The sequence below is a fragment of the Chanodichthys erythropterus genome, chromosome 22 (assembly GCF_024489055.1).
Source record: "Chanodichthys erythropterus isolate Z2021 chromosome 22, ASM2448905v1, whole genome shotgun sequence".
Taxonomy (NCBI): domain Eukaryota; kingdom Metazoa; phylum Chordata; class Actinopteri; order Cypriniformes; family Xenocyprididae; genus Chanodichthys; species Chanodichthys erythropterus.
The window spans coordinates 25,638,776-25,658,971 of NC_090242.1; the positions used below are offsets into that span (position 1 = coordinate 25,638,776).

Consider the following 20,196-nt stretch of genomic DNA (forward strand, 5'->3'; position numbering starts at 1 on the left):
AGATAAAAGTTTATTAAAATCTGAGCGATTTCTGTCCCTCTATTGACAGCTACACAACTACTACTTTGACCCTTTAAAAAGTTCATAAAGAGAACATAAAACTAATACATATTTAATTGAGTGGATTAGACCAAACTTTCTGAAGAGACATGATAGCTTTATATGCTGTAACATTGATTGATGCACACATCAGTTATGATAAACAGAAGCTCAATCATGTTTGCTTGACGTGTTTATTTAACCGCTCAATTCATATGGATTAGTTTTACGACCTCTTTATGAACTTTTTGAAGTGTCAAAGTGTCAGTTGCATAGTTGTCAATGGAGGGACAGAAAGTTCTCAGATTTAATCCAAAAGATTTGTGTTCTGAAGATGAACAAATGTCTTGTTTGGATCAACACAAGGGTGATTTTTGGGTGAACTAACTCTTTAAAAAACAAATTAACATCTACTCTTTTCATGATAGTATTGTCACTGTCCTCTGCTAAGAAGCTAAAGTACCAACTCTCCATTGAATGTTTTCATTCATGATAGCATCTTTATAATACTCCATTATTACTCTGCAGTCAAATGGTTACAGATCTAGTGAGCCTTCTACTTTCCATGAAAGAGAGGAATTGATTTTTACCTACAGTATAGCTTCACGTGACTCATCTATGCAGCATGACACCATAGAATCGATATCTAGCCTTCCTTAAGTGTTTGGCGATCACATTGTTCTGCATTTATAGTCACCAATGGACTTTTACAATGTATCTCAATGTGTCTGTGTCAGTTTTAGCTTCTAGTTGATTATGAGGCAATACAGTTGTCTAGTAAATCACAGGCCATGTAGTGCAAGTTTTGCCTCCGTCAACCTCTCTCATCATTTCTGCTGAACAAACCCTTCTAGCGGCCTAGAGGTGTTCACGTCAGAACTAGCTGGGTGCCTCCAGCTAGGTGCTGCAGTTCTCCCGTGAGGATGTAGTTTCCGGTATCAGGGTGTCGTCACTTATAATCCTCAATACACTGCTTTTGGAACACAGGAACTTGGAAGTTCTGGCACTTTTCCTCAGAATTTCTGGTTATTATTGGTTCATTGTTGAGAAATGGAAACAAGTATATTCATCAGTATTTTATACTCATGAGTTCATCTGAACCATTGCAAAGATCTCCGATAAGAGAGAGGTTTCCCAACTCAATCTCTAAAGAATCCAGAATGCATGTTGTTGTGGATTATGCAGCAAGGGCATTATATCGACTAGATACAAAAGCAAATGTGCACAGCTGGAGATACCATGTGAATTACAAGTCCTTATAAGACTAGTTGAGAGCATGTATGCACTTGGATCTAAAAATCTGCGGCACTTTCAATCTCACACTCGACTCCATGAAAAATAAAGGAGGCGTACACAGGAGAACAGAATCAAAGGTTGAGGAACAAAGAGTCTGCGTGAATGGAACACAGCACCTCACAACCTAAAAGGCATTACTTAATGCTTTTTCAAAGTTATGGCTAGCGGCACTGGCAGCTGAGGCCTGTTATGAATGAGAAATCTCGCTACTGATGAAGAAAGAGCTACTAATACCGAGAGTGTATGCACCCTGGGGGTACCCGGGAGGGCCGAGGGAGCTGACAGCTCGAACCTCCAACAGAAAAGCTCCTGTCAAGACTCCCACACTCGCCCTGTCCCGATGGGAAGAGTGGTGGGCCTTGAAAAGAGTGGGAAGGGGAGCAATGAAGGAGAGAGCAGGCAGAGGTTACTGGGTGTTTCGTTGCTGGCAGGGGGGATAAGAGAAGGGGTGGTTGGAAAGTCACGGAGGTGGTGCTCTTCTGAAAGCTGTGTCTTTTCATCCCCTATTCCTCTCACACTTCTCCACCCTGCTTAAATTGATGGAAAAGCGGGAACATCATGACCTACGGGCAAAGAGAGAGAGGTGAGCAAAGTCAAAATGCACGCTTAAGTGTTCTCTCTATCCTTTGTGTTTGGTGTTGGGTTTCTGAGAAAAGAGCCCATACAGCAGGGGAGAATGAGAGGAACGTACATACTGTATGCTTGAGATTGAATTCTTTGTCTAGTATTGAGCGCAGAACTTGCCATGACCTTGTCCTTTTTCCTCAAAAAAAAAGATTAGTCAGCATAAAGCAACATTTACAACCATTTTATTTTTTAAGTGTGACATTTTTGTGAAACAAAATATTCAGATTTTTTTTCTCATTTTACTTTCATTTGGCCTTTTTTATTTTTGATTTTCTCAGTGATTTTTTTTTTCTTTCTTTTTTCATAAAAGTGAATTCACCAACCATTTTATTTCCATAATGAGAAATTTTTGTGAAACAAAATATTCAACATTTTGTCTTTTCTTCTTTGGATTTGTTTTCCCTTTTTTGTTGTAGTTAAGGACTTGTTCAACCAACAGTGAAAAGTGTCCCATAATTTACTCACCCTCAAGCAATCCTAGGTGTATATGGCTTTCGTATTTCAGCCCAACACTATCGGAGTTATATTAAATAATATAATGGCTCTTCCAAGCTTTGTAAAGGCATTGAAAAGTGCCTGAGTTTTTGAAGCTCCAAAAAGCACATCCATCATAAAAGTAATCCATACAACTCCAGTGGGTTAATAAATTCCTTATGAAATGAAGCAATTTATTTTGTATGTATCCATATTTAAAACTTATAATCACTGGCTTCCGGCAACAGCTGTATGCGTGTTCACGAGAGAGTCGAGTTCCGACAGAAGGGTGAACTCTGACCTGATGTATGATGTAGGTGTAGCGTGAGCTTAGATGAGCATTGACAAACGCGGAAGCTCAGAGAGCAAAACAAAATGAGAAGTTTTAAAGAAAAATCAGGATTTTGACATGAGAAGGGGAGCTGCATCATGGGTGAACAATTCCTTTAAGGATTCTCAATAGCAACTTGTGTGCATGTTGCTTCAAGTGAGCAACTATATATTTGTGTTATTTTTTTATGAATTTATTCATTTATAATCATTTCATTGTTCTGTTTAATCATATCATTATTTATTCATTTTTATTTATTATTTTCCTTGCTCTTGCCATGCTTGATTGTGTGGTTTCTAGGATATTTGAATTTATGAATAAGCAATAAGAGTGTCTCTATTCAAGGTGTTTCACAGGACTATGATGTAAAGTAGTAATTTTCCAATGTTTTTGCTTTGCTATAACAACACTTGTTGGATGTGTGCTGTTCAGACAAAGTACAGTATGGAACAAAGTCTGGATAAAGTAGGGATGAAGCTCAGTCTAAGTTTGAGAATTATTATGCAGCTCATTTAATAGATTATTCAATAAACCCTGCTAATTTTTATCATCACTTTGTTTCCTGCTTCCTGCTATTTCTCGGCTTCCTCTGTCAACCTCTCAGGGTGATAGAAAACTTTGAGTTATTATAGTTTTCGGTACAAGACAAAATATAGTTTTGTTAACTGATTTTGGATATTAGACAATACTTTGTCTTATTTTTGGGTAGTTTTGGATAACAGAAAAAATGGACGTCTTCTGACTGGATTTTATAACGGATGGATGGATGTTCAAACTATTTTTGGTCAGTAGGATATCGGCACAATTTAACATTACCAACCATTTTTTGTGAAACGATAATAAATACTTTTTTCCTAACATATTTTCATTTTCTTCTCTCTCTGTCTCTCTTTAGTGAACTCAGTTGAAATAAGTTCACAGTACTCATAACGACTGCATCAATTATTTAAGTTTAGAAAGCAATCAGCTTCCAAATATCAAAATCAGTTTGTCAGAATATCTTACTTGTGTTCTGCAGAAGAAAGTAAGTCATGCAGGTTTCAAATGACATGAGGGTCAGTAAAAGATGACATAATTGTAATTTTTGGCAGGACTGTCCATTCAACATACATCTTTATGAGAATTGTACAGTATCTAGCCCACTCTGTGAATATTGTAAATGTGAACCATCATGCGTTTTGTGATAGAAACCCATAGTATAGTAGGTTAGGGTTTAGCTCTCAAAGGACTGAAGTTGCTTAGGCTGCAGGTATGTTTTTGTGTGTGTGTTGCTTGCGTGTATTGCACTAGCTATCGTCTTGTCAAGACTCTCAGGGGAGAGAGAGAGAGAGAGAGAGAGAGAGAGAGAGAGAAGGGAGAGCTCAGCTGCTGCAGCTGCAGTGGAGTCATCACCGCCAGAGAGAGAACAGGCCAGCTCTGTCTGCATCACTGCTCCTGCATGCATGATCGGCTAACCACCTATGTGCCAATCAGTAGGTTTTAATTGGGTAAAGGAGGGCAGAATGTCGCCTGTAGCAATCATACGGAACCGTTCCATCATCTCCTCCACCACCTCCTCCCCGTGCTGCCCACATCGTCTTTCATGCATTGGGAGTTGTGTGCTCTTCATGGAGTTTGTAAAGACATTTATGCACTCTGGGGGTGCTTTGGAAATAAAAAGCATGCTCATGATTTTAGACATCAGGCACTGACAACAAAAGTGCCCGTAAAAATGAGACCATGCGATTAGTACATGCTGTTCCTGACTGGAACTAGATATCACATCTGTGTGAAGTCGTGCTTTTCTCTGGCAGTTTTTTTAGTCTGCTAGGTCTTATGACAATTTTTTTCCTCTATGATTATGCATTTTTCCTTTGTTTTTTCCCACCTTATATTATGCCAATGAAATGAGGGAGGACCTCATCATAGATTCCTGGTGTGTGTAGCTCTGTTTCATACTCTGGGTGAGCTATGCTGTATCTATGGATCCTACTTGGAAAAAGCCTACTTAAACCAGCCTAAGCTGGTCTTAACTGGTCTCTCAGCCCAATCAGGCTGGTCTGTTGGCTTTAGAGGGGATTGGGCAGCTAAACCCCAGCTTCTCAGATTGTTTTTATTTATTTTAACTTTAAATTTTTATGATTTAATTACTTAATAGCTTTTCATTAACCTCACAAACCCTCTGCTGTCCCATCACAAACCCCAGTCTGGAACTGAAACTTTAAGGCTCTTTAGCTCTATATATGAGTAGCGCTATTTGTTTGGCTTTAATGAATGGCTTTAAATCAGACTTGCATTTTGATATAGATGTTAACTTTGAAGGTAGCAGCTAATGTAGACAGTAGTAAGTGAATCAGCTTTAGAAAAGAGTGGGTATTGATTTAACACACATACAATCGATTCCATAAACTCGCACTGATGTATGCATATATTCCATATCGGCTATAACCTGAGCTTTAAGGACCATTTGCAATATTCATTGTAACAAAGCGCTTAGCATAACACACAAACCAGGCAGACAGGAAACCTCCCCCAACTGCGCCACTGTCCTCTTTTTCTGGTACACACCTTCACCCCTGTCTCTTTCCTTTCATCTTCGTCCTGTTTTCCTCCTCTTTTGCCGTCTGTTTTATAACGTGGTCTGTATTGGGCTTTACACAGTAGAAAGGAAGAGATATAACAGGAAATTACAAGCTTCATCTTGAAGCCTTGGTTCATATAACACAGTACTTTTTTGAGGTCTTGCAGATTAACCGACCTTGTTGTTGTTGTTTTTGTTTATTATCTGCAATTAAATCTCCAGTTAAGTTAGATAAGCTAGAGTTAGTACATTAGAGACATTAAGCTGATTATCCTATCTGACATTTTAATAATTTTTTTGGGCCTGTCAACTGCAGTACTCTTGTGTTTTTTGTTCTTTTGCCATATGGCTTTTTATTCCAGTTTCTCTTAAGCAATTAACCTTGGCGCTATCATATCTGATTGATCTCAATTAGAGCTTCATTACAGCTTCATTCCACAATACAGAATATCATTTTTACATAACAGCTTTTTATTCTTTTTATGACTCTGCAAAAAGGCTGAACAGACAAGAACAATAATGACTATTCAGACCACTGTTGAATGACATTTGAACAAATGGTTCCTCCGTTTTTAACACCAATGTCTTGAAGTGTTCTGTGAAGTCCCCCTTCTTCCATCTTTTCAATTCATTGAAAAACATAACCACCAGGAAAAAAATTAAAAGAGTGAAGAGAAACTTTACAGCTTATTTATATACTTTCCCTCATTAGAAGTCCCAGACATGTTGTGCTTCTTTGCAACAGTGTATTTCAACAGATAATGCGTTCTCTCTTTTGGTTTGAATTGTTATTGTTTTTTTGTGATATTTACCCCCTTAGTTTTTCAGCTCCTCATTAGCATTCAAATCGTGTTTCTTCTGCATAAAGTCGAGGCTGATTTATTCAATAATTTATTAATTGGTTAATTAATCTTGTTGAAACAGACGGTTTAGGTTGTAATCCCCCATGCCTTGGGCCTGTCGTAAAAAAACAAGCCTGTCCTTGAATCTCATTTCTTCAAATCCTACTTGTCATTCTTTGTCTTCACATAATTTGATTTTGAGCCTTGTTGTGGTTCAGAATAATAGCGGTCATCAAATAATAGCCATTCCTTTGTGTCAGGAGCATTACTTCTCATCAATCTTGCCCTCCCCTGATAATTTTTTTTATCTTTTTTTTTTATTGTTCTTTCTTTTGTGACTACATTTGTTTGTATCAGCCTTTCTTAGGTGTCACTTCCCCTGCCTAAATTTGAATCTTTCTTTCACACTCTACACCACGCTTTCCTCCAGGTCTCTTGGATTGACGGTCATGCTACTGTTTGAGTCTGAAGTCGAGTTGGAGTTGGAGGAATTGTTAGAAGTGAAGGCATGTAGATAGTTGTGCGTTAGGCCGTTGCCATACTGCTCGCTGCTACCCGTGCTGGATGTGCTGGTGGTGGAGGCACAGTGTACAAGCATGCCATGTAGCGACTGGCTACGGCGGGTCCAGATGACGCTCAGCCGCTTGGCGTAGCTGTAACACCTGGTGGTGGTGATTTCACCCGCATCAAAAGAGCAGCTACGCTTGGTTTTCAGTGCCTGCCTCAAGTCTGAGCCTCCTTCCTTTCCGTCATCTCCATCTTGTGTCAATGCAATCGAGGCCAAGACCTGTCTGTCCATGTCTCTGTCTTTCTCCAGAGACTTCCGCAACTTGAGCCTACCTGCTCGTTTTTGTGTCGGCATGGGCAGTGTGTTACTTGGGGAGTAGAAGAGTGTCAATCTCTCACTTTCTGGTGTGAGTGGACTAAAACATTTCTCCCTCACAGCCCCGTCACCCCTATCGCGTGTGTCATGGTGTGGCTCAGGGCTCTGTTTAGGTTTTGGGAGAGAACTGGGCTTGTGTTTGTCTTTTGTTCTTTGGGCCAAGACTCCATTTGGCAACGCCACCATTATCATACTGTTGTTTCCGTTCGTCTGGGCGTAAACATCCACCCCTTTGGCCGGCAAGAACTTGCCGGGCCTGTTGGCATCATCCCGACACTCTCCACATACGCGATGGCGCACCATCATGGCCACGGTGAAGACCAGAAGGGTTACTACCACCACGCCACCCACCATCACTGTCAGCGTGCCGCCCAGGAAGTGAGCGTGCAGAGAACGGCATTCTGGATAATCCTCTTTAGTGCTGAACTGGATGCAGCCCAGTACCTTTGTAGTAGCCAGGGAGGAGATGCCATCATCAAATATGGCCAAGACACACAGGCTGTAGTCTGCTCCTGACACCAAGTTTTTCAGCAAGAAATTATTACTGGTTGGAGGCAGAATTCTGTAACCAAATAGAAAAAGAAGAGAACATTTATGAGAAATTAAACGATATATTGAGGAGAAATGCAGCTAGAACTAAATCAAGCACAATAAGGTGAGCTTGAGAGATTTAGAAGCTCAGTTTTGCAGTGAAAATGGCTTAGATCAATACCCTGGAATGAAGGGGATTCAAGAAATTAGAAAATTAAGCAGAAACTACAGATGTTGTGGTTGCAGCAGTCTGACAAGAAATTAGGCATTTTTACATTAAAGCTGAGAGGGTGCTGACATGCTTCTTGCCCGAAGGAATCCTGCCCACACTAGTCTTTACAATCTGCCATATCTGGCAGAAACTGTGTCTTTTCAGTACTCTTTAATAGACATAATTGACTGTGTCCACTGCATTTGCTTTGGCTGCTTGGTATATGTGTCTGTAATGAAAATGCTTTGGATGGCTACACGTGATTCAAGTCCTTTAATTTACTTTACTTTGAGAGGCAATTCATGTTTACTGCAGAAGGACCTTGAACAATTTTAATTTAGTTTGCTCTGGTTTCAATAAGCTATTTGCCTCCTTCCTTTTCAGATTCAATAATCTTTTTTTCAAATTTGTCAGTTTTATAAATGTATGCATTTTTCACTACACCATATCTTCCTTGAGTATCAACCTCAGTAAAAAGGATTGTAGTGTTTTTGTGCTGCACTGTAAAGAATCAAAGACCGTGTTCACATTCAAGTTGACTTGTCTTATTTTTGAGATCAGTGTGACTGCATATCAATGAGACATTTGCATGCTTATCTGCATATAAAATTTCAGAAATCTTATGGATCATTTGAATTACAACTTTACAGGATCTTAATGATATGCTGTTAATAAAGCCCTTGATTTTCTCAGAGTTGTCTTAGGCAATGATTTTGAAAAACAATTTAAATAAAAATTCTCCCATTATTTCTATAGAATGGTTTGCATTCTGAGACCAGTTCAGGTCAAATGTATATTAGGGATTTTTTTTAACCTGAACTATTTTCTTATCTTTATATTTAAAGGGTTATGAAACCCTAAACTAAATTTTCTGAGATTTTAACAGAGTTGTGAGTGTTGAACATCATAGATGACTATGTTACCATCCATGAGTTTTAATTGTAGGAAAAACCTAGTTAATTGTAAGCTTTTTTTGCACTATTTTCATCTTAAAGGATTCTTATTAAATTCGTCTTTGTGTCAGCGTCACAGGACATGAAGTTTTCTTGTTACTATAGAACATCAATGACCCATCTGTGTCTCATAATTATTTATGAGACTGTGTCCTTATCCTATGAGAAGACCCCTCGCTTAGTTATTCATAGCAGTTTGCGTTGATTTCCTAATGACATGTGCTTCAAACAGTGAGATCACAGACAGTAAGTGAGAGATGCATTAATGGGTCAAAATGAGTGTTTGTTTTTGCTTTTTAAGTGTTTCTGTTTTGCATAAGTTCTCTTTCATAGACCCTGTGTCTTTGACACAAAAGTGATTCATCCACACTGTGAGTGTGACTGGTCTTTACACCCCTACTACCATTTAAAATTATGCCGTATCCAAATTATGCCTCAAAAGTTAAAGATGCAACAGTACGTTCATATATACATTGTTTCGATGCAAAGTACAAATGCGAACGGCTGTTCATTTATTTGTGCCTTAAAGATTATTACAGTGTAGCTGTCACGGTATATGTATGGATTTGTGTAATTTACGGTGAGCTTACAAAGCCATGTATAATATATGTATATTGAGTTGCATATAATAGTAAATTGCAGCATGTATTTGTGGGAAGCTTTGATGCTTTTAAATCAATGAGAGCGAAATAAAATGAGAAGACGTTGCTGTGTTGTTGGTCCCCTCCCCCCGACTCTACAGCTTACCACACCCACTTTTGTATCATTTTTCAAACCTGTGGTGAGAACTGACTGGTGCTAAAACAGGGGGTTTCAAGACCATTTAAGGTGAAGTATGTAGTTTCTGCAGCACTTTGTGGCACCTAGCGGAGTTACCAAAATAAAGCATATTTTTAAACAACCTTGCAAATGTCCCTTACACATGCCGTGCCTCCCTCAACATAACCATCACAAACATCTTGCTTATAATAAACCCATCCAGCATATCTGTACCTGGCACATTTTTTGACATGAATAGACACAACTGATTGAGGCACTCTACACTGGACACATCAAAGTAAACTTTATAAACTGGTACATTTGTCTTTCTGAATGGGTATGATGATGCTGTATAGTATAGAAGCATTGAAAGCAAATACCCCATTTGTTTTGATGTGTTATGAATTTATTTTCCCATACTTCACCTTTAAAAGAATTTTCTAAGGTTAATACGAGCTCTGTCGACAGCATTTGTGGCATTTTGTTAATTACCACCAAAATATTGAACATTTTTAAATGTTTAAATTATTTTTATTCTTTCTTTCTTTTGTTTGGATTTTGTCACTTCCTAGAAAGTTATCATGTATTTTTGCATATATCACAGTAAAGTTATCAACTTTACATGGACCCGAATTGGAAATATTGGATATAACTTTGCATGTTGACACAAATAATGTAGTGCCTTGCTGTAACCATGAATTTTGCTTTAAAAAAAAAAAAACCTTAGAAACAAAATTGTTTTCTCTGGTTACTGACATTATGCCACAAATGTTGTCGATAGAGCTTAACTTGTATTAAATGTGGAGCGTTCCTTGAATGCACAAAAATAACTAGGAAAAACTGTGTCTCTGTAATTTAACGATGCACTCAAGGTGGCCAGTCAGTGTGTAATGTCTGTCTTTTGGCCTAGTGTGGCTTACTGTGTTTACTCTTACAGATTCCTGCATGTCGATGGGAATAGCTGTAGTAACAGGTCCATTATGAAGATGCCTGGCCTCCCACTCATCCACTTCTCTGCCTGCCATCACTCAGCAACTGCTGCTACTTCTGCTACCCTCTTTAGCCCATCCTCCTTTATCTATATATATATATTTCTCTCCTTGTCATACAAACATGCCCCTCACCTTCACCATGCATTATTGATCCCAGTCCCTGGCAATCCCACTTCTCCTTTCTTTTGTTAAGCCTCGCAAGATATGTCCCTTACCATGCCAGAATCGGTTCTCTGTGTACATGTGCAATGAATATGTTGCATTTGTAAGCTCCCTTCAGAGTTATTGAGTTTTTATAGCTGAAGGAAGGTTGCAAAGGGAAAGGAAAAGGTAATGAGAGGAGAGAGTGAAATAAAAAAATTAGATCATAAAATGAAGGCTACCATGGAGGAATTTCCTTTTTTATATGTGGAGTAGGATATTTGAATTCAAACTGTGCCATTTGTGTATCCAGATACTGCTGCACAGCATACAAATATTAATACAAAACATCTGTATCTGTGATCACTAGCTGAAACAATACCCAGATGATCATGTACTGCATCTGCTAAGATTCTGAGGTGTGCAAAAAGTGGACACTTCATTATCTCTCGAGAGAAGAGGAGCTGAGGCGTCAGATTCAAAAGATAAAAATGAGCCAGTTGACTTTTTTTTAAAAGTGCAAGTAGTGCTCGTTCCAAGAAAGTTTCTTTTGATTACATTTTACTTGTTTAACAATAGCCAAATACGTTTTTTTGGGGGGGTTTTTTGTTTGTTTTTTGTTTTTTCTCGTTGTTAGTGTGTCACAGGTCAAAGAAGACAAGGAACACAGGACAACACAGCAGATATAGTATGTCTGGAAATGTATTTATTCTACAAACCTGCATGCCAAAAAACCATCAAATGTTGAGCATCAAATGTTGAGAAGTTCTTCTCTAAATTTAGTACAAACTATAAATGTAAGGGATTTTGGACACTACTACTGTAGAACTAATGTGATTCCTCCCAGCTGTCTAAGAAGAGTTAGTGTAAGCAACTCTTCCCTTGTGACCTTCCCCATTTCTCTATCCCTTTCTCTCTCCATTTAGATCCATTTCACTCTTTCTGATTCAACATGTCACCAACTTCAAATGTGTAGGTTTTGCCCTTTTAAAGGGTCCATCCTGTTTTCCCCAGAGTCAGCAGGTCCTCTCACTCCACTGCTCTGCTTTCTTTACCCACCCCTGGCTATAAATAGCTTACTGTATCTCTCTTAGCCTCATGGCTCAACTTGAATCTTCCATCCGCTTTGGGGCGACTGTTTCCTTTGGCCTTATCCTTTTATCAATATCTGAAGCCTATAATCCATGAACATGAGCACCAAGGATGCTTACATGCGTTCACTTGAAACACATGAAAACCAACCACTGAAAACCAGCACATCATTTTCTTTTTTGTCAAAAGTGCTGCCATAATACAAAAAAGGTCTTGCTGCGAGATCAAGAAACATGATATCCTTACCTATAAACAAGTGCGTCGTCAGCAGTGCTATTGTACTGGATCTGATACATCCACACTAAGAAAGGCGTTGATGATCGACCCATTTTCCAGCGAATCTGAGCTGAATTGGATGTCACGCCTAGAACTCCTACCAGGGTTTCTGTTCCTCCGTTACTGCTTCCGCTTCCTCTTTCTCCAGTATCTCCTTTGCCTCCTGTGACATTCCGTACAGTGACCACACCAGTCCCTGCCCCTTCAACCCCTCCCCGCCCACTGCTAATATCAGAGGATCCAGGGTCTCTATGGTTAATAAGGGATATTGTACTATTCCCCCTATGGGGAAGAGGGATGATCTTCAATTCTACCAGAGCTGTAGATTCCCCTGCGGCATTGATGGCAATGCATGTATAGGTGCCATCATCTCTGGCACGGGTCACTAAAAAATCCAGGGTCCCGTTGTAATATGAACGAATGCGACTTGAGTTGGCCACAATACGGTCATCTGGTGACACCCAATGAATAACTGGCTCAGGGTCACCAATGGCTCTACATTTAAGTGTGGCTCTTTGGCCCTCCAACACCCACAGCTTGTTGGTATTACGGGTGATCAGTGGTGGCTCACATGTGAACTCTTCCTCTGGGATGGACCAGAAGTAGCGACCCGCCAGGTGAGCAGGTGTGGCACACGTCTCCATGTCATCTTCCCGAATCAGTCGTCGTAGCCACAACAGCTCACAGTTGCAGTGCAGGGGATTCCCCCCAAAATTAAGGCTGATGATGGAATTGTATGGTGTTGGACTGACAACCCCAATCTGGGATCTGGAAAACAGTGGGTCAGGGGGAAGAGTCTGCAATCTGTTTGAGGTCATATCCAGTCGAGACAGTTTGAAGAGCTCACTGAAAGAACCCTCAGCAATCTGGTCTATTAGATTGTGATCTAGATTTAAGGTGTGCAGGCTAGCCATATTCTGTATAGATTCCCAAGGAACCCTGCGAAGGTTGTTGTAGGAAAGATCCAGATCTTCCAGAGTCAGTAGGAAGTCATCGAAAGCATCTGCTGAAACATCTGTGAGCTGATTGTTGTTGATGATGAGATGCTGAAGGTTAACAAGACCTGTCAGATCCTGAGGTCCCACCATTGTGAGACGGTTGGTGTCCAGGTGAAGTGAACGCAGACTCTCCAGATCAGCAAAAGCCAGTGGTTTTAGAGCATGAATGGTGTTGCGTGACAATGTCAGGTCAACAAGTCCTGTCATATTCGCAAAGTCTGCACCTCCCACTTCCAGGATGTAGTTGTCAGCAAGACGGAGTTCCACAGTGCGGCGATCAATGTTTGGTGGCACGAAAAGCAGACCTTTATTCACACAAAGTGTGCTTAGAGACTCAGATAAGTTCCGACACACACAGTGGATGGGGCAGATGGACACCATGCCCCATGTCTCCCCTGCCAACACACCTTGTCCGCTCTGCAGCAATACAAAGCTTAGGAGACCTAGCCAGAAAATTGTTGATTGTAGCATGGGACAGGGGCGGACACTTATTGTGCTATTGAAGGAGTTAGATGAAGCAGGATATCTCCTTGACTGGATCCATTTTGAATTGCCCTGTTCTTGCAACAGATTGGTTCCTCTAGATGAACTCCCTGGTTCTGTGCGTGGCATGGTAACCAGGTTGTCCACAGACCTGTGCAAAGAGAAACAACATTACACAAACATTAGTGGCTTCAACTCATAACTTGAACTGGAAAAAAAAAAGAGTACTTTCTCTGTCCCTCAATCTAGGGACTGCTTTTCCATTCACTAATCCCCTGCACAAATGCGGTTATCCATTAATTGCCAATGAGACTGGGTGTTATGTCTAGTTGCTTATCCAGTATAAGCTCACGTCATCCAACAGTGTATCAAAGAGGAGCTAATCGTGACCCAATCTACGATTGACAATGTCCATTGGTTCAGATTAATGATCTACCTGGAATCCTTTGTCAGTTGTTTGGATCTTATGGCATTTATCATGTGCCCAGAAAGAACCTTAAATTTTTACCCTGTTTTGTGAGCGAAAGAGAGACTCGATTTGGCTGCCAGGGACAAGTCCCAAGATGATCAGTCACATTCTAAGTGATGAATGCCTTGGCTGTCTTCTCATCGCAGATGTGAGATTATGTGGCTGTTGTTGTGGCTGTGTGTGCCGACAAAGTGTATCTATTTACCCAAGTCTTATGTCCTTCTGTTTGTTCCCCCCTCTGCTGCTCCCTGCTCTTCTAAAGGGGTCTTATTACTCCATTAACCTGATACATAACTGTCTTTGTGTGTCTGCTCTGTCGCACACATGGACAAAAAAAATTCAACCCGTGAAAGGACAGGAGGGAGCGACACAAGCTGCAACGGGTGTGTAAATGAAGTTTAATTGCTTTCACAAGAGTGAAAACCCTGAGTGAAATCTAATGGACTATTGTTCCTGAGCGTGCAAATACTTGATTTAGTTTAATTAATCCATCAGTCACCATCAACAAATAAGTGTAATGCTGCGATGGAGTTATGCTGCTGCGATGGTGTTATGCCACTGCTTCTATTTGTTGTTTACATGATTTTGGCCTGTTCATTTTAGTCTTACATAATGGTTCCAGTGTCACACTCACAAAGCATTTTTTTTTTTATAAAAATAAGAGTGTGTGTGTGCAAGTGAGAAAGAGTGAGATGAAGAGATAAGATGGGGCAGCATAGAGAGTACAGTTATATTCTATAAATAACCATGTGCAATTGGCACAAAGCTGTATGTGTGCAAATTTCTTATACAGAATGAATACCCAGTGGAATTTTTAGGTTCATTGTGCTGAATCTGTAGTTATACATTGTAAATATCCTGCAAATAATTGACAAACCTCATGAGGTACTACCTGCCAGCAGGAGGTTAGTTTGTGCATGGATGGAAAGGATAAAGTGACAAACAAAAAATGCTGTAATTTTCATACCTGTTGTGTCTGTTTCATCAAGATTTAAAATGGTTTCCAATCCTTTCAGTTCTTTTACAGACAAACTGACCAGCTAGTCCCATTCTTGCTTCAGATGAAAATCCAGAAGTAAAACACTGTAAACACTGTGGAAATATTCAATTGTTCTGAGGGTCATTTCATTCCTCATGGTTAATGACCAAAAATCATGATGATTTAAATTTGATCTGTGGTCAAATGGATGAATTACTGTCACATCATGACTGCCTTGCCGTTCTTTTCTTCGCCATGAGTCACTCTGCCCCTTTTCCATAATCTTCTGTGAACCTCAGTTAAATGGAAGTTGGTATGTCTGGATAATTTTTTTTCTTGATTTTCATTATTTCCTGTTTCAGGAAACACTTCCAACATCCATTCTCCTTCACTTCACAGCATTTTTAAAATTATGAATCCAGTGAAATTGAATCCAGTTTTCATTCAGTCTTCTATTTGCAAAGGTGCTTCCAGTAGCAAGTGCATCCAATCCATTGAATCTCAGGGTAAACTGCCAAAAGAAACACAAATCCCTCTTGATAAATATTTAAGCAGTTTTAAAAGCTCCCATTCTTTTTTTAAAAAGCTCACATCAGTTTCCTTTTTTCTCTCATTTCTCTTGCATAGAGTTTTAGCTCAGATGCCACATCTTAAAGTGGAAAGCAGATTGTGTATCATTCATGTCTGTTTGCTGATGTCGGCGTCTTAACACTATTCAGGATCCTAAATTAATTGATTCTTCCTGTAAACTGGCGCATTAAAGCAAATAATCCAATTAGACCTGCTTTCAAGCAGACCCTGTGGGTCTGACTGAGCCAAATTTGTCTATGTATGTGTGTGCACGCACTCTTGTCTAGATGGACTTGAGGTCTATACACTCATTTTCACTGTACAATTCCCTTCTTATTGTTTTCTCTCTAATTAACCCTGAAATGTTAGTCTTTCTACTCTCTTAACTATCTCCAAATCTGCCTCCACTCCTTCTCAGCCTTTCCTAAATACCTAAAGGGTAAAGGTAAACGTATACCAACCTTTTTCTATTTCCAAATTTCTGCTTATGTCCATCCGAGAGAACTGCTGCCCTTTCCAGGGGGCTCTTTCCTTCTACATCTCAGGGTTCTCCAAGAGGGATTTTGGGTAGCATCCTCACCCCTCGTCTCTTTCCCGACAGCTTCTTTTGTTTTTACTTTTGCAAACGGTCCCAGTAAACCCTGCCCACAAAGTAGGCAACCATTACCTACAGCCGTGAAGAACCTTTATATAATCGTGCTGTTAAGTCCCAGCTGATGTCGCTTATTGCCATCAATCAATGCCTTGTTTTGCTTTTTCAGTCCTGCTCTGTATTCTTGAACTGCGTGAGTCTGTGATTTGTTGGTTTCGATGCAGGGAGCAAGCCGATGTGAGTGCGAGCATTTGCGACTGCAATGTGTCTGCTACAGCAAGGGCAGAGTGAGCGGGAGGGAGGGAAGAGAGAGGGAAGGGGGGGGGGGGCGTGAGAGAGAGAGAGAGAGAGAGAGAGAGAGGGGAGAGAGAGGAGAGAGAGTGGTAGAGCCTGAAGCAGTCTTGGCTCTCGGTATGAAGGGAGAGACAAAATGCAAGGGTAAAAATGGCAGAATGAGAGTGCATTGGCAGACTGGGGTGTGGAGTTGGATGTGCGGAGGAATTGCCTAAAGCTCTGTCCCTCTGACAGTACATTTTTAACAGCAGGGCATCACTGGTGAGCAGACACATTGAGAACTTTGTCAAAAATGCACTCATAGAGTTGCTTTTTCACCTTATGTTAATGCCAATTCATTATATATCATTAAAACGGATACTGAAAGAACAGCTGATTTTGAGAAATCTGTTTTTAGAGATATATGATAAGGTGGGTAACTGAATTCTAGTGGTGATTCTGATGCCTTTGACAGGATGTGACAGGATATGACATGGTTCTATTCCATCCCCAAAACTGTATAGTTGACTGTCAGAAAAAAAAAAAAAAAAATCATAGTATGATATAAAAAAACTCTAAAAACTGGTTAAAAAAATTAAATGGATAAACTTCCAAATATCAATAAAACAGTAACAGCTTTCACAATAATTTGTTTGTTAACATAAGTTAATGCAGTAGTATTATGAACTATAAATGGGCAAGTTTTATCATTCTAAGTTAGTCAATTAAAAATACACTATGCACTTTGTTGTTAATCCATTTTTATTCATAATACATGAATTAATGTTAACTTATACTGCTTGAAATGTTAAAACTGTGTTAGTCTACACTACTGTTTAAAAGTTTGAGGTTGGTAAGATTTCTTTGTTTTTTGTTTTACTGTTTTACTGTATTTGATCCAAAAATACAGTAAAACAGTATTATTGTATATATTTTTTAAGAAACAATTTATTCGTGTGATGGCCCAGCTGAATTTTCAGCAGCCATTACTCTGTAGTATCACATGATCCTTTAGAAATCATCATATTATGTGGTTTAATTTTTGTGTGGAAACTGTGATACATTTTTTTTTAGGATTCTTTGGTGAATAGAAAATTCAAAAGAACAGCATTTATTTGAAATAGAAATATTTTGTAAAATGTCTTACTGTCACTTTTGATCAATCCTTGCTGGATAAAACTATTAATTTCCTAAAAAGAAAAAAAAAATCCAACTGACCCCAGACTTATGAATGGTAGTGTATGTAAGAATAAACATTAACCATGATTAATAAATGCTGTTAGTCTAAAAGTGTTAGCCTAAAAATGAATGTCTTGGCCCAGTGGTATGATTATTGTTGTTGATGCAAGCAGTCAGGGGTTCAAAATAGAGGTCTTCACAGGTCCACTTGGATCCAAAAAACCTGAGGTCTGGTCTGACCCGATCCAAAACTTCGACGAGTGCCTCGAACACGGGTCAGGTTCAGTATCAGTGGCCTCGGGTCTTGGGTAATTTAAAATAAATGTGCTTTTTCCACATGGACTGGAGAAGACCCAAATTCTTTTAAACTATGTTAGGCATTTAACAAAATGTTATTTAAAACAATTCTATGATAAAATTATCTCACATTTTCTAAGTTCTCTGAATCATCGCTCCTACATCCAATGGACTATACTATACACATGGTTGCTTCTGCATTTAGACTTAGTTGCTCCATTTTTGCCTACCGTTTCAACGACTGCTGTGGTTCGGGTCGATTCGGGTTGGGTACAGATTTTAGGACCCGAGAAGACCTCTAGTTCAAAACCCCACTGTCTGTACTAAATCATGAGAGAGCTGTTCTTATAAGCTGAGCTGTATAATCATCTTATGAGAGTGAGGCTTATACAGCCTTACACAGCCAGCAAAGTTGAGAAGTAGCGAAAGATGTTCTGTCCAAGTTATACTTTTTCTCAGTTTCTCATGTTCTATCTCTGAATCCCATATCCTTTGTTTTTCTGGGCTTTGTGATTTTAGGTGAGCGTGAGTCACTCACAGTTTTTATGCGGGTCTATATATAGAGACCCAGGCACAGCTAAGCGGACCGCACACAACATTGCCAGCGGCCCGCTGGAGCCCAGCTCCACACACTTGGAGCATGTAACCGGTGGGCTCAGAGTCTGCTAAACCTCACTGTGGCTGACGAATCAGACTCAAGATTTGGCTGGCGAGCAAGAATCAGTCTTGGTTCAGTTAAATCATGTCTCTGACTATGACAAATCATGAATAATACATTTAAGTACCATAAGACAATGATGAATGATTCATGCGTGTACGTTGCACCTGCATAAAGAAAGAGACTGCAACTGCTGCATCCAAACCACAACTAATTGATGGGAAAGAGTGATTCCCAGGCAGAAGTACATACACCCCAGGGGAAACTTAACCCTCTGGAGTCGGAGGCTGATTTGGGGTCCTAGAGAAGTTTTGGCATTCCCTGACATTTGTTTGACACTACAACTTAAAATAATAGTTTTCGATTTTAATATACTTTAAAATATAATTTATGTCTGTGATGCAAAGCTCTCATCATTTCTTGCAAACAAAAGCTTCATTGATGTGGCACTATATAGGCTATTTTACAGTAAACTCTTCATAATCGGTCCAAAACAGGCCAAAGAAATATTGTCTAAACATTCATATTGCTATGACATTTTATGTATCTTATGTTATATTTTGTTATGTTATATATATGAGCCTATAAATGTTAATGTGCAGTTTAATATGTTGTTAACACATTTTATTTCAGTATTTATTACATATTTCAGTTGATTTCACTCATTTCAGTATAGGAATATTTTTGGGGGAAAAGCCAATAATCATTCAAACATGCAGGATTCATGTTTAAACTGTTTTTGTGGCTTAATATTGACAGACACGAGTCTATGTCACGATTAGAATAAATAATTTAGCTTGATCCTCGAAATGGAATTGAATCCAGTCATGCTCTTCCTTGAGGTAAATCCTTTTAGAAATATTCCTCAGTGCATCTCAAAACGAAGTACATGAAACTGACTAAGCTTTTTTTTTCTTTTTTTTTTTTGACTGCGTTTTTCTGAGCTGATGCAGGCGTTCACTCTGTTGCATTGATCGGCTCAGAATTTCCGTCTGATTAGCGCTTGCGCTCCGTGGTCATAGCCGCATTAGCGGACAATGAACTGACTCGCAAACGACTGACATGTCTCTTGTTTCAAACAGATTACATAAACAGAGAATATTTGTTTTCGATTTGACTTACATGATTTAGAACCTGACATTTCACCGTTTCTTTAGACATATGTCTCATGTTTGTGTGTTAAGTATTCACTAAGTTAGTTAATTTTCTGAGGGAGTATCAGATTTGACTTCATCGCTCATCATGTTAGTTTTCTTTATTTTGCAAAAAGCACAACATTTAGTTTTTACTGTGAGTGTACACAAATAAAAGAAGACATTCTATAGTTTCAGTTGATGTATTACTTCTGGCTCTATGACAAAAAAAGAGCTGCGCTTGGAGTATTTACGACAGTGTGATTCACTGAAGGAAACTGTAGGGGGAGCTTCGCAAATCTTACTGAGTTCCGCTTTAACAAATAATCTTTAAAACTCACTCTGAGGCCTGCGGGACCCTCCTAAGAAAGAATTATTTTTCTATGGCCATGAAAAATACCCTTCTCTTAGAATTAATTAATAATCAGTACTGAGTGTTCACAGAATGAAACTTATTGATTAATTGTAATTTTAATGTAGCTACATCAAGTTAATCTGATTAACTGATTCATAATTAATCATAATTAATAATCATAATAAGTTATGAATAATTATTAA

General features: G+C 39.2%; 2 protein-coding genes across 2 annotated transcripts in view; one reads left to right on the forward strand and one right to left on the reverse strand.

Annotated features, from left to right (window-relative positions):
- The window catches only part of pcxa (pyruvate carboxylase a), a 160,250-nt gene that overhangs the window by 101,546 nt on the left and 38,508 nt on the right, over positions 1 to 20,196 (forward strand). The gene's annotated exons all lie outside the window — the stretch shown is intronic.
- lrfn4a (leucine rich repeat and fibronectin type III domain containing 4a) lies at positions 6,148 to 16,354 on the reverse strand. The gene is made up of 4 exons (XM_067376094.1): positions 15,968 to 16,354; positions 14,925 to 15,447; positions 11,978 to 13,639; positions 6,148 to 7,614 (listed from the first exon to the last, which is right to left on the reverse strand). The coding sequence occupies exons 3-4, from the start codon at positions 13,615 to 13,617 to the stop codon at positions 6,579 to 6,581; spliced, it is 2,676 nt and encodes an 891-aa protein (XP_067232195.1). The 5' UTR covers positions 13,618 to 13,639; positions 14,925 to 15,447; positions 15,968 to 16,354; the 3' UTR covers positions 6,148 to 6,578.